This window comes from Anastrepha ludens, chromosome 2 (assembly GCF_028408465.1).
Source record: "Anastrepha ludens isolate Willacy chromosome 2, idAnaLude1.1, whole genome shotgun sequence".
NCBI classification, from domain to species: domain Eukaryota; kingdom Metazoa; phylum Arthropoda; class Insecta; order Diptera; family Tephritidae; genus Anastrepha; species Anastrepha ludens.
This window is the reverse complement of record NC_071498.1, coordinates 163,361,223-163,378,540: the sequence shown is the minus strand read 5'-3', so window position 1 is coordinate 163,378,540 and position 17,318 is coordinate 163,361,223. Positions and strand designations below refer to the sequence as shown.

At 38.2% G+C, this 17,318-nt stretch overlaps 3 protein-coding genes across 5 annotated transcripts; 1 reads left to right on the top strand and 2 right to left on the bottom strand.

Moving 5' to 3' along the window:
- Nucleotides 1-989: 989 nt before the first annotated feature.
- LOC128855727 (ATP-dependent (S)-NAD(P)H-hydrate dehydratase) lies at nt 990-3,019 on the bottom strand. The gene has a single exon (XM_054090879.1). It carries the CDS (start codon nt 2,969-2,971, stop codon nt 1,931-1,933), a length of 1,041 nt encoding a protein of 346 aa, XP_053946854.1. The 5' UTR covers nt 2,972-3,019; the 3' UTR covers nt 990-1,930.
- Nucleotides 3,020-4,780: 1,761 nt separating this feature from the next.
- On the top strand, nt 4,781-8,849 carry LOC128855725 (integrator complex subunit 5). The gene is made up of 9 exons (XM_054090875.1): nt 4,781-5,472; nt 5,530-5,859; nt 5,918-6,262; nt 6,331-6,592; nt 6,664-7,090; nt 7,146-7,203; nt 7,273-7,920; nt 7,992-8,134; nt 8,211-8,849. Exons 1-9 carry the CDS (start codon nt 4,890-4,892, stop codon nt 8,499-8,501), a joined length of 3,087 nt encoding a protein of 1,028 aa, XP_053946850.1. The 5' UTR covers nt 4,781-4,889; the 3' UTR covers nt 8,502-8,849.
- A 2,341-nt stretch (nt 8,850-11,190) lies between these two features.
- On the bottom strand, nt 11,191-16,529 carry LOC128855726 (serine/threonine-protein kinase stk11). 3 transcript variants are annotated; one of them, XM_054090877.1, is made up of 6 exons: nt 16,063-16,527; nt 15,090-15,994; nt 14,677-14,999; nt 14,408-14,602; nt 14,179-14,342; nt 11,191-12,354 (listed from the first exon to the last, which is right to left on the bottom strand). In XM_054090877.1, exons 2-6 carry the CDS (start codon nt 15,918-15,920, stop codon nt 12,131-12,133), a joined length of 1,737 nt encoding a protein of 578 aa, XP_053946852.1. In that variant the 5' UTR covers nt 15,921-15,994; nt 16,063-16,527; the 3' UTR covers nt 11,191-12,130. The 3 variants fall into 3 exon arrangements, with proteins under 3 accessions (XP_053946852.1, XP_053946851.1, XP_053946853.1); XM_054090876.1 differs by having other exon boundaries at nt 15,090-16,527; XM_054090878.1 differs by having other exon boundaries at nt 12,264-12,354; nt 14,175-14,342; nt 15,090-16,529.
- Nucleotides 16,530-17,318: the final 789 nt, after the last annotated feature.

Below are 17,318 nucleotides of genomic sequence, written 5' to 3'. Positions count from 1 at the left end.
GTCCTGCCATAAGTTCTGTTACAAGTTAGGTCTGTTATAAATATGAAATTATAACACTTTTTTTTAATGAAGTTTTAATTAGTTTTCTTTAATCATGCAAATATCAAAAATACAAAATATAATTTGCTTTCAAAATGGTAACCATTTGCTTTATACAAGCCTTTAAACGATTAGGCCATTCAGCAACACGCAGGGTTTCCTCGGATATTAACGACTGAGAGACTTTGAGACTTTCCAAATTTCTGTGAATTCTTCGCCAAGCTATGTTATCCATTTCTGACCATACTCTGTAATCCAATGGTTTCAGATCTTTACTTTCAGACGGCCACTCCTTTGCGGCTATGAACCCAGGAATAATAATTTTAGCCACTACTGAGTGGTTTTAACCTTATGGGCTGGAGCGGAATCTTGCTGGAAATCTTGGAATCTTGCTCTCCATTGAAAAGAGTACTGCTCAACAGCTTCTCCATGCCTCCTAAGACATCCTCCTGTTACACTTTTGCCACACCTTCTAAGATAACCTCCTGATCCTCTTTCGCCAACCAAAAGAGGTTTAAAAATCTGAGGAGAGTTACTCAAGAATAAACTCAGAATGCTCATGGACATTCTCACAGGCCTTTGCAGACTGCGTAGTCATCTGTATATCATCGGAATATGGTCCACTGACCTTTGTCGTTTCAATGAACAATCCCAGGAGACTCCAATGCACCTTCTCATTGAACGCAGCGCTATAGCGCAGAGAAGGTTGAGACATCTCAGCCATTTACAGCTGGAGGAAAGGCACATACGTTCAATCCAACACAACTCTATCTTGAGTTTATTAAGGGAACTTTGTCTGGATGAGGTACTGTTTTGAGTAGGGGGTAGAAAAGACCATGGGGTCGAAGTGCTCCAATAAATCTAAATCTTCTAACCACACCCAAATAAACTGGCATCTACTCCCATATCACCATTGCATGTCTTGTTAAGGTTTAAAAGGAAAACACCGATCGAGCTCCGTAAAAGTTTTTAATTTGATTAATATAAAGGAAATTTTACAGGAAATGTACCTTTAATACTTAAATCAACGTCAGTTTTTAAATGAATTCAAATATTTGTAAGAGATTGTCTATGAACATGATTCATATGATTATTATTGAATCATGGTCTATGAATTGTAAGTTCCCAGCAATACAAACTGGATTTTAGTTAAACAAACAAACAAAAAATTAAAAAGTTACCTAAATTTATTTGACAAATCATGAAACATTATATAATAGGCGAATTTTTGTTTAATAGCGATCATAAAACACCATCTTCCGTTCGAAAGCGGAACAACAACAAAAGAATAGTTGTTTATAATTTTGCAACGGGCTGAATATGAGACGAACTCGTAGAGGTACGAAATAATACTCGTAGTGATTAGGGCAAGTATAAACGAAATTAAGATAAAACGCCTCATAGACCAAGTCATTTAGCTATCACCCGCTTTATTTGGTTACTTGCGTCATGTGTGTAAAAGTAAGTGCAACCGTTTAAAATTCTTCATCCGCAAATTTAATGGTTTAGATGAATGATGATGAATACACAATTCGCCTTGAGTTTAAATGAATGGCGAAAGAAGTTGGATATATAAATTAATGTCATCTTTTCTTGCAAGTATTACAGAGAAAATGTAATTGGTTCATTAAACATGACACTAAATATAATAATAAAAATTTGCTCATGCAATCAACTAATTGAAGGATATTATTTCATTGTTTCCCAATAAATTTCAAAACGTTTTACACTTAGATAATAAATTTGTAGTAACACTGTGTAAATACGAATATATAGTAACCGCTACTACTTTAAGAAGTTGAAGGAGACATAGACAATAATAAAATCGATTCAACAAGTTCGCTTTACCGAAATTCAAAAACAAACTACCTCTCACAAGTTTACCAGCTTATTATTGTTCTTCGAATGTATCTCGAAACACGGTGTGAATTTCATTAAGCATATCGCTGGCAACCATACTGCGGCCCCATTTCTGATAACCAGCAGCATTGCATTGCTTTACCAGATAGCAAGCCGCAAATGTAGCCAAATAAGCGGCATTCGACTGATTCGATTCTAATGCCCAATGGAAGAATGTAGCAATGGAGCCGCATAGCAAATCACCTTGCCCACCACATCGTCGTCCAGAGCCACCAGTCGGCAATGTATACATTTCAGAGGTGCTTGGTATATAGATCCTATCTTGCTGTCCTTTTTCGAGTACAATCACACCATCTCCTAGCTGCGCCATACGCTCCCTCGCGACATCGACATCTTCAGTGAACAGACGACGAAATTCAATTTTGTTTGGCGTTAAAATAACATTACGTAATCCGCTAAGTAACTCCATATTTTCATTGAGAATAAATAATCCATCAGCATCTATGACCAATGGTTTGCTAAGTTGTTTGCAAAACTGGATAAGGCGTATAACAGTCTTCTGTATGTGTAGATCTCGTCCAAGTCCCGGTCCAATGATAAGTACATGCAATCGGTCTAGCCACGGTAGGATTTGCTCTACTGCATCATCTGCATCCAGCAAAGGATGTACTATTAATTCCGGACTATAGGATTTGATGACAACGGCGGCATCACGTTGACAAAAAACATGTGCTAAGTCGGCGCCTACACGCATAGCACTTATGGCTGAAAAATATGGAGCACCCGTATACTCCAGCGATCCGCCTATAACACCAATTCGTCCAGCTTGACCTTTGTGTCGCTGATCGCCGCTGCTGTTTGTGGCATTCAATTTTGGCACCACCGTGGAACGCGTAAGCTTCAATAACTTGTCTGCCTGTACAGGTATTTCTATGAATTTGGACATTTTGTTACTGTAGGCACTTCTCTGGAGATATCTGGCACCGTGCCAATTACTGTTAATCTTGCGCTGTGAAAGTGTAAATAAGTAATCGAACTTGGTAACGTTAACAAACGGCTTTGTCAAGTTCATTTCTATGTTTTCCTCAAGGCGAATTTCTGCTATACCAAGGCAAATCTGTGTATGTAGATTCGCCTTGTTTTCACTTCTCTTTGTTGACTTTTCGTTAATAAAAATAAAAACAAACACTGTAGCGGCATATTTAATTAAATTTTGATAAGCCGGCAGTGATGCCATAAAGGTTACATGAGTTAGATAAAAAAGTATTGATAAATAGTTGTTTCTATACAATAAATATGTTGCTAAATATTTCCAACGAGGTGGAAACATTTCAAGTATAGGGTATTTTTTTAGGAGTGAAATGATAATACAAAGCAGAAAATTATTGGAATGATTTTTTTTGTATTATAATCTGATAGATAATTTTATGGCTTTAATGATATTGGTACACTGGTACATGCGAACATAACTCCTAGGTACTTAAAATGGTGCACTGTTTTAAAAGTATAGGCTCCCACATGGAAATTACGCATCTGTGCAGGCCGCCTTGATTTCAACAGATGTTTGGTTTTGCCCTTGTTTACAAAAAGGCTATTGGCCGTTCGCAGTTTTTAAGAAAATTCTTTCCTTTCCTTTTTTTGGTTTGTGTATGTGTGAGTGTTGCGCTAACGAGCCTTATTAGTTTGGCGGGTATTCTAAGAGTAAGCAGTATTTGCTGGATCCTATCTCTTTTAACACTGTCGAATGCTTGTTTGAAATCAACGAACAGGTAGTGAACATGTAGCCCTTATTTATAGTGTTTTTCAAACATTTGACTAAGAACAAAACATTGGTCGATTGCAGATTTGCCTCCAAGAAACCCGTGTTGGTATTATTTCGGCATATTTGTTGATTCGTTCACAGAGAACATATATGAAGGCTTGTAGGCCGTATTAAGGAGTTTTTTTTATTGCAATCTGGTACATAATTTCATGGCATTTATTTTTTGAATATGATATCCGGCATATGCCCGTTGCGGCTACTAGTTACAAGGTCCATTCGATCAGTTTAATTATTGACTACTTTTTCTAATAAATCTGGGCGTATGACTTTAATAAAGGCTTGAATATTGGAAGAAATCGATTCTTTAGCGCCATGTATGGCGAATAGCGCCGTCTGGTTGGAACCAAATGTAGGCGATGTTTAGCTGAGTAATTTTTCGAAACCAAAATAGCCCTTTCTATTCTCCATACCGGCAGTTCATTTCTCATTCCGTATGAAATAAGGACGGATGATACCACCAGTGCTCTATTAATTTCGCGAACAGATTTATTTTTTTGTTGAGAGTAAATTTGGAGGCGTGGCTCAAGCGATAAACGATTCATGATGACTTGCCACATTTTACTAAGCAGAAATGTTCGTTCAATCGCAGCTATCAACCCATAGTTATCGATATCAAAAGGTCTCATGCAGCTGAAAAAAACACCAGTTATCTTTCCAAGGACATTATTTTCAACCGGTTGAGTATTTATTTCACTTATTGAGGATTCTAGCGCTATGAGAATTTTACATTTGGTATCAATTTATTTTTCTGCGCAGTTAAAATAGAAAGAAAAGAAAGATGCGTATATTTTTTTCTAAGCTAAATGGTAATTTTCTAATAATGTCCCAGGTAAACTTGCGCTAGACAAGCATTTTTTTGGTTTTCGTAAATTATTTTATGCTTACAAAACTAAAGCGAATTAAAGAAGGAAAATATTTTTTATACATGCACTTTGTTAATACATATACCTTGAAACACAACAACAAATCGGTTATAATAATACAGTATTGTTAAAAAATTGCTCTGAACAAACAGATATGCTACAAGTACTGTTAATTTTTATTTATAAAATATGGCAGCACACTTCTGGATTAATTAAGACGAATTTCAGTTACCAGCTTCATTTCGATGCATTTCTGTTTGCTGCGTGTTTGTTTACTTGATGTTAAAAAATAGATATTTTACAAAATGTTAAAGCAGCATGTTCTGGTGGAATTAAAGCAGTTCGTTCAGGCAGTAACAAGTCATCGTGGCAGCCCCAAGAAACTTACAAACAGTTCACTGCTACGCAGCAGCTTTCATCTGCTCGAGGATCTACCGGCTGCGCGCGAAATCATCTTCGAGTACTTTTCATTAGTAGCTGAAGTGGCTGTACAGAATTATGTAGCGAATGCAAACGTAGATTACGCTACTGGGCTGCCTATACGACAGGGGAAACAAGGTGGTGGTGGTGGTGGTGGTCCGAGTTCAAGCAACAATGTTCCCACACAACCAACTGTCATAGAGGATAGTAGTTGGTCAGCGGTACAAGAAGCTTTGGAAAACTTAGTTATCAAAGGTCCACCGGCTTGGGGCCCGGTAATTGCGTCATGGAGTCTCGACTTGGTGGGAAAATTATCGGACAAGTACACCAAACGGAAAATGTCTATTGTAGCGGCCTGCAATTATTGGCTGAACTGCGGTGCAATGCGCGGGCTACTTACATTGATTAGCCTAAGTTTTCGCAAACTTACCAATGCTGAGAAGGAAACATGTGTGGAGACTCTGCTAGGTTTGATCTTTGTATTTTGTGAAAAGTTGGATGTAATGCGCATTTTTTGTATTTCAGCTGCTTTTCAGCGTTATTCGCTGAGCTTTGACTGGGTTGTAGCGCGCCTTGGTGGTTGCTTTCCTCTTAGTATTATTTCACAGATATTGCAATGTAGTCTCAAACGTTTTGCTGAAGATTACCGCTGCCGCTTTGACTCTGAGCTGGGCATTCTAGATTACTTGTCCTTTGCACATGAGCAAGAGCTGAAGCAAGCTTTGACTGATCTACTAAAGGATGGGTTTAATCCGAAAAAAAGTTTGGATGCGTGTATAATACCATTTTTATTGGTGATGGCTACTTTTGCAGATGCATTGCTGCAGAATTTGGTTGTTGTCTTCCTCGAAATGTGTACGTATTGGTGTTTACATGTTTTTCTATTTAATGCACACAATTTTGCCATATATAGATAATGACGATCTACGCCTGACTATCATACAAAAAACGCCGCTTTGGATGAGTAACAAATTATTTGCAGAAATGCAACCTTCGCTCAACAGTTTGGCGTTGCGTTTGAAATCGAATGGCTCACAGTTGCTAATCGCAGTGTCGCAAATGGCCGAGCAATATGCTTGGTGCCAAGATTTTCTGGAATATACGCTGCAGGATTTGGAGCAAGTGGTGTTAAATGCTACGGTTTGTCCGCTAATGAATGATCTAGCGACCGAAGACTCGAAATATTTACTTTGGAAAAGTTGTTTAAGCGCTAACATTTTTCAGCAGCAAACTGCTGTGCGTTTGCTGTTAATTGTTTGTAAGTAATAACCACATCATGCAAATATTTCTCCTCAATCGTTAATTTGATGGTTTTTACGCTTGCAGCCACACAACATTCGCACATTTATTATCAGACAATATCAGAGCTGCTGCGTAAATCGTATGTGGCCAATCCCAATGGTTTAGGTGCGGTAATCCGTATAATTGGTGGACAAAGTGGTGTAGTCGAATTTCCATGCATTAAGCCGGGCTTACAAATGGTGCTGGAAGAGGTTTTGCTGCAGGAACAATTCAAGCACACACGGCTGGTAAACGACGATCAATCGGAGGCGCTAAACACATTCAAAAACCTCAATATGCTAACTAAGTGTGTAGTTGTTGTTGTTGCTAATTTTACAAGGTTCAAATTAAAAACAAAAAGCATCTCGAATTTTTCAGAATGCAAAAAAAGAACTCCTTCCAATATATGAAGCAAAGCTTATTGCCCAATGTGCTCAACGATTGTCTACCAAAAATTTTACAAATACTTGAAGTTACAGTGACCAAAGTTAATCTGCGTATGAATAAATTAACAGAAGCAGCTGGTGCGGCAAAACGTGCGGAGGCACAAAGTAACAGCAACCACGAGCTGAGTAGAGAAAGAAAAAAGGTAAAAGTCGGTGCAATGGATTTAGAAGCGGAAGCAATGGATGTGGAAAGTGCTGAGGATGATACAAAAATCATAATAGGCGTACCACTTTTCGACTCGGATGACAGTGAAGACGAAGAAAAAGATGCAAACCGACGCATTTTAGCGCATACCATCATCGATTTACTCAACACAATAGAAGCTGGCTTAAAAGGCACCGTTATGCGCACAACAGAGGTGCGCATGATTTAAATTATTCCCAGTGTATATTTGATTTGTTTTCTTTTCGCAGGTGTTAAAACTATCAGTATTAAGCGTAAAATATTTCTTCTTAGCGCTAACTGAGAAAAGTAAGCAACCTGATTTCAATTAAAAATTCATTATGAATAACTTATTTTTTCTCCACGTACTCTTTAAAGGCGCAGTAAGCCGTTCGGCAGCTGTAAATCGCGCTTACTTGCTGCTCGCCCGCCAGTGCTCTGCGCGTAAAGCTGCGCGCAGCGCCTGCATACGGGAGTTGGTAGAGGGTGCACTCTTCTATTATGGCTACCTATTCGGTCAATTTGAAGAGCCCGAAGTGAATCAACTCGAAATACCCGAGCACGAAATGGTTTTGCTGCAAAATCAGCGTCACAGTTTAGGTCCAAATGCCAATCGTACTGTATTGCATGCCGGTGTAATTGGGCGCGGTTTGCGACCTGATGTCACCGCAAAGGAACAAACAGGTTGTCCGGCTGAAACACAAACGCTGCTACTCAAGGCGCTTGATGCTTGTTGCACCGTGGCGGAGAAACAAAATTCCGTTGAAGGCTATTCAATGATTTCGCTGTTGCTCGTTGAAATGGTTTCCACCGATGTCATGTACAATGGACTGCCATTTCCGGATGAAGAGTTCACCAAAGTGACGATGGAGCGTGACTTAATGATACGACGTGCCTTTAGCACATCACCTGTGCTCTGGGCGCTGCTGGGCTTTATAGCGGCGCATCGGCCGGCTCTATGCTTCTCATCGGTGCTTTTGCGTGCGATGTGTGCCACTTGCCTGCATCAATGGCGCGCCAAAAATGGTAACTCCTTCAACTTAGCTTACTAATATTTGCTGCTAAATGAGTTCTTTTGTATATTTTGGCTTTTAAAGTAAATAAATTTCAACCTTTCGACCCGTCCGATGAGCTAATGCGTTGCACCCAGAAGCTGTTGCAATTGTTGGCAATGGGTCAATTGCTGCCGCCGCCGCTTTCTAATCTGCATGTAATAATTAAACACTTTGAGCCACCAGAGGTAAGCAAACACTTGAAATACTTATGTATATATATATTTGAGTTGTATTTTTTGTAATTCCATCCCGCGTACGAAGATTGCTTTGTTGCTGAAGGAGTGTATATGGAATTACCTTAAGGATCACGTGCCATCACCGGCGCTATTTCATGTCGACAACAACGAGTTGCATTGGCGCAATCCGCACTTGTCGAAAATTCCACCCCAATACGTGGACACATTGCGTAATTTAATGCAGAAGAAACTGACAAAATTAGGCCAGCATTATTACCAGATGTTTATTATGCCCGAGTTGAATGACGCGAACGCTGCTCAAGTGGGCTTAGCCGAATCAACAGCTAATAAGGGAGAGTTGGAGCTTGTTAAGTAGTGAATTTATTATTAATTAGTGCAAAAGTAGAAATTTTGCTGCACTGTTAATTAATTCGATAAAGAATAGATCTGTTCTTGAAGCAAATACAATTTTTACAAATTATTAAGTTCTGGTGTTCATGTAACCAAAAAACCTTGCAAAGTAGGGGAAAGTGTGAGAGCAAAATGACAATTTTGAGGGGAAGTTGCAGGTTTTTACTCAAGGTGGATTTACCTTGTTTTTACTGGATAAATTTTTACATGTAAGAATTTGCACAAGGCGAATTTATTACAGGTTGAATTTGCAAGTGAGAAAAACAGCTGATCGCAAAGTAAAAATAAGCACGAATTAAAATTTGCGTATTGAGCCAAAGTTCTTAATTGAAATAAAAAGCGTAATTAAAATGGAGAATGTAAATAAATATATTTTAGAAAAAATTTATAAAGTTTATTTGAAGCCATATATTAAATAGGAATCGGCCAATGATATACAGAGAAGAGGCACAGTTTGTCAAGAATGAGTTTTGGCATTGAAAATAAATTAAGTTTTCCGATTTCAATAGAAAAAATAGTACTTTTTATTTACATTTGGCTTCTTTTTGTATTGATTAATTTTTTTTCACAGTATTTAAAGGGAATTAATAACGAAAACTTAAAATTTTTTCAAGCAACAAAAACAAATAACACTATTTCGACACTGTCAATAAACTGCTTTTACAAATTTTAATACCGGCTTTTTTTTATGAAATACATAATGTGAATACATAATTTTTTGATTAACTCAAAATTTGGTTTGACAACCGTTAGCGTCAATAACATTTTGTAGACACTTTTTCATCGAATGGACACATTTCCTAAAGGGGTTAGAGGCAGTAAGAGTCCCGAAAAATGCTTTTTTTCTAGTCAATTACTTTATTTGGAGCCCGTTTCTCCAGAAGTACCTTGCGTTGATCATCACGTCATCAAGTCCTTGGAGATTCATCTAAAATCAATCGGACAAGAGAAATTGGTTTTATTGATAGATAATCTTGTGCCTGATCGAAGCCTTTTTTTTTTAAATAACAATATGACGGTCTCAGGAAATATTTTTCAGATTTTCGAGATTAGAACCGACAATTAATTGTTTAAAAAAAAAATAAAAAATAAAAAATTCTTCGATCAGGCACGAGTTTTTTATGTTTTTCAAAACCTGTATAAATTTTACTGAAATCTACCAAGCAGTTTTTAAGTTACAGTGATCACCAGTTCAAAAAACATAGTTTTTAGAGAAACGCATTTAAAGTTTTGCTACTTGCTGTCGAACGCTCCGGAGCCCCCTTTGTTAATTGTTCAATAACTCGAAAAGCATTTGTCGGATTTACTTCAAATTTTCACACAATATTTTTAAGATATTATACTTTAAGAAAATGCAAACAAAATTTCTTTGAATTTCTTGAAAATTCTGAATACCCCTAACCCTTTATGTTGTCTGCGTTCGATATACTCAGTCATTCCTCCATTATTGCAGTTTTTAATGCTGCTGCATTCTGTGGATGCCTTTTAGCAACTATTTTCTTCAAAAATGCCTACAAATTTTCAATCCCATTTACGTTGGGACTCTGGGCTTGTGTGCTTATAACTTTACCGCAATTGTAGAGAAGCATTCCCATGGCAGCCGGTTCTACGTTACCGGAACGACTCTGATTTATAACCGGCCAAGGACTGTCACTCCAGCAGCATTCCCCGTCCATGTATGGGGAATGTTTATGCTGTTACAACAACAGAAGCCCCCTCTGCATATTATGCTCCTTATACTTTAGATTGGTATCTTGGTAAAATTTAAAATTTGGTTTATTCTCATTCTTGACACACTGTATGTGCCTCCGAACCATATCCTCTAGTCATCGTGTTTCTGTGTCTTATGCTTGTACTTCTTTTGGCCATTAACTAATTTGGCAATAGAAAGCAAGGAAAATATGAAGAAAGCTGTGATTGCCACAATACAATTGCTAATGGAATGTTTTTCATCTGACAGCGATGATGAAATGGAATAAATTATTGTGGAGAAAATAAAATCATGTCACGCCGAAGATCTTTTTTTGGCATTTTTTTTTTGTTTTATTTATGCATTTATTTATTTTTTTAAATTTAATACGAAGTTGTTCAACTGAAAAAAATTTAAATTTTGTGACTTTTCCCCAACAATTTAATCAGCTGTTCGTAAAACTTGCAAATTGTTACTGGTTTCGCGTTTATGAGCTTTCTTTGATATTTTTCTCTTTGAGAGCGAATTCTCGGAAATTAAGTTACTGGATAATTTTTGCATGAATATATTGTACCTGCTTTCTTTAATACTTTTCTCTTTGAGAGAGAATTCTCGGAAATTAAGTTACTGGCTAATTTTTACATGAACAGACCTACTTCCTCTGATATTTTTCTCTTTGAGAGCGAATTCTCGGAAATTAAGTTACTGGCTAATTTTTACAATATTTTACCCAATATTTTCGCATTCATCGTCGTACAATTTGTCGCACTCAACCACCCCCATTAAATAATAAACGGTACTTTTCATTTACAACAAACTATTTATATTTTTTCAAGTTTTAAAAATATGGAAAAATTGTTTTTGTTTTCTTCTGTATAGGCATTTGGTTGATACCAACCACATAATCAATAACAAATAAGATTTTTACTTTCCAGTTTTAAAAAAGGAAAACACAATTTGTGTATTTAATTTTTGTATTGTCGGTAGGAAATGTATGCATTTTTCACTTGTTTACATGCATTCTAATTAGGTATGTATGTATGTATATTTATATTGTATTATATTTGTATGTGTTTTCAAAAATGGATTTTGGCTTGTATAACTTTTAAGTGTTCAAAATATTCTATTTTACAAAGTATGTTTGTATGTGATTGCGTTTGCGATTGCACAAGTTTTTGGCGTACAAAAAAAATTAATAATATATTTGAATAAAGGAAAAAAATCGACTTGGATCACAATGATAAGAAGTTCGTATTGTTTTTTAATTCATTTTGTCGCCACTTTAATTGCGACAAGTCGTATATATCTACAGGCGTACTAAAATAACCAAATATTACTCGCATTTGTTATACTTGTGTATTTTTGTTTGTGATAAATATTAAATTTTTGATTAATTCATAAATTTTGTACATCTGACTCCCCTGTTTTGCATGTGAACGCCGCGTGGGAAGCGAATAACAAAGGCTCGGGTATAAATTTCATATAAGATATTAAATAAAAAGTATAGACTAACTAAAAATTACGCAACAAAAAGATCAAACGCGAATAATACAGTTAATCCGAAACTAAATTTTCTTCAATAAATACTATCATCAAAACAACACAAAGGAAACAAATTATGTAATAAAGAAGTACTCCATTTAAGAAACGGATTCTATAAATAGTGTTGGAGTGGCACTTGCATTTGGCAGCGAGAGAATTAGCTGCTGCTATACTCTGCTATTCTCTGCAGCACTGCAAGCTGCACTTGTAAGGCTAACTGACTTGACACTCAACAGCTAATGAAATGTTTAGAGTTGAAACTTCTTAATTTGTATATATATGTAATAATTAAACTACGCTTTTCCAATGACTACGTGTACTGCGCATGGGCGCCTTTGCTTGTGACAACATCAACGTCATTATTACGAGGGTCGACAATTTGATAGCTTCTTTACAGATATACAAGATGTTAGCTTTTTGGCGCGCCTCTTTAGTGACGAAGATTTCTTCTCCTTATTAATGCTGTTAGATGTTGAGGCGTGGGTGCTTGTCGAAGGACCCGATGAATTTGCAGCCGCCAATTGTTTTTGCTGCTGTTGTGCTTTGATTTCAGCGGCTGCGGCGGCTGCTTGACGAGCAAGTTCACCTAGCGAGTAAAGGAGTGGATTTGTTAGTGATTTATATTTCATGTGTATGTACTTAGTACTGCCATAAGTTGTGTTGCAAGTTAAGTCCGTTATAGATATGAAATTATAATACTTTTTTGAATGCAGTTAGTTTTATTTAATCATGCGAATATTAAAAAAATATTAAGTTTTCATTCGAAATGGTCACAATTTTCTTTTACACAAGCCTTCAAACGATTAGGCCGTTTAGCTATTGCAGCAGGCACGGTTTCCATGGCTATTGACGTCGCTGCTCGAACCAAAGATTGCAACTTAAGGTAAAAGTCGATGATACACCAATTCCGACTGTTAACAACCTCAGAATCTTGGGAGTTACCTCCGACAGTTTGCTCTCTTTCTCAGCGCACAAAACCGTTATTGCCACCAAAGCCCAGAATCGCAATAAGGTCCTCAAATCGCTTACCGGAAGCACTTGGGACAAAGACAAAGAAATTTGCTATCGACATTTAAGACGGTGGGCCGGCCGGTTCTAAATATTGCTGCGCTTGTCTGGTCGCCTGGAACCAGTGATTCGTAGTGGACGAAGCTACCGACCTGTCAAAACACTGCCATAAGGACTGCGGCAGGATGTCTACTGATGTCCCTAATACACCATCTACATGACGAGACCCATATGCTCTCTGCGAAGGAGCATAATAAACTGATAGGGGGTTAACGCAGGTCTCACCCATGCAGACACTTGCTTGAGCCTGAGCAACCTCCCAGGTATGTCAGCAGGCACCTCCTTAATTACGCGGACGGGATCCAGGACAAAACAGATCGACAATTACTGGATCGGACAGTGTACAGACAGCCAATTAACGACATTAATCGGGAGACTCTTACCATATTCTTAAACTCTCGACCCCTGAATGCCGTCATCGGAGTCCAACCACCACCCATTGCAGGCGAAGAGGTCCAACTTCCCCGAGAGTCCCGCGTAATCTTGGCCCAATTACGTTCTGGATACTGTAGCAGGTTAAACTCCTACCTATCCAGAATCGACCCCGACATACTAAACATATGCCCGGCATGTGAAGGCCTTGTTCTCCAATTCTGGCCACAAAATGTAGTTCCCTGGACTTAGATCTGAATTCCAGACGGCCCATCTTCTGCGGCTATGAACTCAGAAATATTGTTTTTTAGCCACTGCTGCGTGGTTTTTGCCTTATGGGCTGGAGCAGAATCTTGCTGAAAGATCCAACGCTTTCCATTGAAAAGAGTGCTGCCAAACTGCTTCATTACGCCTTCTAAGGCATCCTCCTGGTACACTTTTTTCTCCTGTCTTAACCTCTTTTTCGCAGAAATGAAGAGATGTAACGCCTTCACAAGACACTCGCCACCAAACCATTATAGAGGATGGATGGTGGCCACGATAAGCACTTGGAACAACATTTTTTGAGTCTTTAGAAGTTTTAGCATAGATTTTCACGTTTTGCTTATTAAAAACTTCTTCAACAAAGCCAATTTTCTCATCTGTGAAAATAGTATTTTCATGGCCGTTGACGCCAGTTGAGTGACGGGAGGTTTTCATGTGGAGATCATTTCTAATTAGTCTTCTCTCTAAGGGGATTACTGCGAATTCTTTCTAGAACGGCTTCTTTTTCTGTCTGTCACTTCCGTCGTTTGGGAAAAATGATTGATCCCCACTCCATTTTTAGCAAGCGAAATTTGCCATGCAACTAAGTATAAAGTGGCAAATAACGGAAAGTATAAAGTATAGAAATAACGGAACTCTTTTCTGCGAATTTGGCATCGAATTTATGGCAAAACTAAGTATATGTGTAAGTATAGCGCGTACTCACGATTCAGATCGTGTTCGGTAAAGTAGACCTCTTCTAAATCACGTTCAGTTTCGTAGTGGTAAGCATCTAAATAAGGCAGTACCGTGGAGCGGCGATAAACATCATGCTTCAGTGGCGGAATGGGTATTGGTGGCCCCTTCTCCTCTGGTGCCGATATGAACCAACTGTTTGGGTAGAAATAAATCTATATAATAAATAAATATAAGGCAAAGCAATTCCATCAACTTACGGATCACAGCGTATTTGTTGTATAGAGTATCGTTTGGCTGGATCAGCTTGGAGCATACCCAGTATGAGACCAGCTAATTGCACGTCTACTTTGTATAACCAATCTGGCGCTTCCCATTGTCCGCGCCCAATATTTTCAAATAGCCTATAAATGTTATCACCTTCGAATGGATATTGACCTGTGCATATGTTATAGCTAAGCGAAAGTAAATGAAGAAATGTTTAAATGATAACTTCGTTCACTGGTAATCGTATTTTACATGTACTCACAGCGTTACGCCACAGCTCCAAATGTCTACCTTGGTGCCGGCGAATGACTCATGTCCATTGGCTATTTCAGGCGGCTGAAATGCAGGTGATCCCTGGCCGGTGGTGCATGTGTCGTCTTCCGCAAATAAATCCAACTGTTCCGCCACGCCAAAGTCGGAAATTTTTAATATCTGCTCCAGCGAGAGGAGTAAATTTCCGGGTTTTATATCTTTGTGTATGATACGACAACCATGTAGATACTCCAGACCACTGATTAACTGGCAAAAGTAGCGATGTGCCTGAAAGAGCGGTAGTTTCTTTTCCGGTGCACTATCAACCAGTTCCTGGAAAATGACAAAATTTAAAAAAAAAATTAAAATTAGAATTCGAGTCATGGAAATAGTTCCAACGCTGTCCCACTCTTATGTCCATACCTGTAATCCGCCCACGCAATACTCCATAATCATGTACATTTTTTGTTTTTCCTCATTGCACAAAACATCTAAAAGCGCTACCACGTTTTTGTGCTGTAGATTTCGCAGCAATTGAATTTCACGCTGCACATTTTGTTCCCCATTAGGAATGCGTCTCAGTTTTCGCTTCGTTAAGATTTTCACTGCACGTCGGCACAGATTTTCGGAATCTAGCACCTCTTTGACTTTGCCATAGGAGCCTTCGCCCAGTATATCACCCATCACATATTTTCCTACCATTTTAATTTCTTTCTTTTTCTTTTGATAGATTATCTCCGCACTATCCACTCGATTGAAGAACATATTGCCAATGTCCAATGTGGTCAAGTCGAGCGCATCAATTTGTTCACTATCTAGCCATGTAACCTGCGGTTGTGGTTGGTCACTTAATAGTTGCTTAGATTCGCCGCCGCCACCACCAACAAATTGGGCACCACCGCCATCGTCAATGTCGTATGTCGGCTGCTCTTCCGCATTGGAGACGACGTCATAATGGAAGTTCTTATTAGCCAGTAAAACTGACACTTCGCCATCATTAGTCTCCACATTCATTTTAATTTTATTAGCGTCGTTAATAGGTTGAAGTTCTTGGTTGTTGGCCAACGGCTTAGTGCCTAACGGTGGCATTAATATGGTATTATAGGTATTGACAGTCACTGAGTGGGTGGTTGCTGCCGCTAGGGACTGCTCTAATTTATTTTTCTCGTTGTTGTTATTATTGATAATGCTACAATCAGTTGTGGATTGTTGTTTGGCTTGTATTTCCATTGCAAGTGTACAAGACACGGTCATTGGGCAGTACTCCTGGACATTCACTAAAAGACGCAGGTCACTCTATTTCGTTGAGTTTGTTTTCAATAATAGGACTAGAAATGGATTCACAGTCGTTTGAAGGTCGGTTACAAATGTAATGCTGAATTTTTTGTTGTCTTACTTTACAACCATGCGCTCCACGTACGCATGTAGAGCGCCACCGTCTGCTTACATTTTTACTTAATTTTTATATTTGTCGTCTATCCTCTGTGATGTTTTAAGTTAGTCTCTTGCTAAACGGCTTTCAGTTAAAACGTTAAAGGAAGTTGAAAAATATCCGTTGTTATTTTAGAAGTTTAGGTAATTTTCAGCCGTTTAGCAATCATGCATAAATCTTATCACAAACCGAGGGGTGCCGTCAACCACTTGACACAACACCTTTGCCTTGAAATCTACTTCCTGCTTCTTTGATGTGTATTTCTGTGCGTGTCTGCTCTTTTGCTCTGCAGCTGCTGTTTATAATTTATTAAGTAATAGAAGTTTCTCCTCCAATTTATTATTGAACAATTTTTTAATCACTAAAATTTTTTGCTTCACCTGCTGATCGTAACACACTTCATTTTTTCCATCAACATACCGTTAGCGTTGCCAACCGCACGAAATTATTGTACTGTAATAGGGTGTTTACATAAAATTGTTTTACAGGCGGCTAGTTGGAACAATAGTTGAATGTGAAAAACTTGACTAGCCTGTAAATACGAGATGATTTATACGTTCTGGTAAAAATATATCGAAAATTGTTCATTTAAAAGGCGCGATCTACACACATGACTAAATTTTTTATGCTGGCATGTTGGTACAACTCTCCTCTTAGTGTCGCAGAGTTTAGCTTGTTTTTGGCATTTAATTATATCAGTCAACCGAAAGAAGGTGGCTGAAGACATGCTTAAGCAAGTGAATTCGGACCCAGAGTTGATCCAGTGCGTCAGGTGATGAGACGTGGGTATAGAAGCTTGACATGCAAACCAGTCAGTAGGCGGCTGAACGGCGCTATTCACATGAGCCGAAACCCAAAAAACCACCTCAAAATCGGTCAAAAGTGAAAGTCATGCTACTCGTTTTCTTTGATTATCAGGGTGTTATGCACTTGGAATTCATTCCAAATTGTTCTACGGCAAATAAAAAATATTATTTGGAAGTTATGCAGGAAACGGCTCAATTTGTGGAAAGAAAACTCATGGATCTTGCACTATGATAACGCACCGTCTCACAAGGCTGATATTGTGAACACTTTTTTGACCAAAAACTCGACTAATATCATCGAAAAACCACCGTATTCACCGTATTCAGCCCCCTGTGACTTTTCCCAAAACTTAAATTGCCACTCCGCGGAGACCGCTTTGAGTCGATAGAGGTCATTAAGGAGAATTCGCTGAA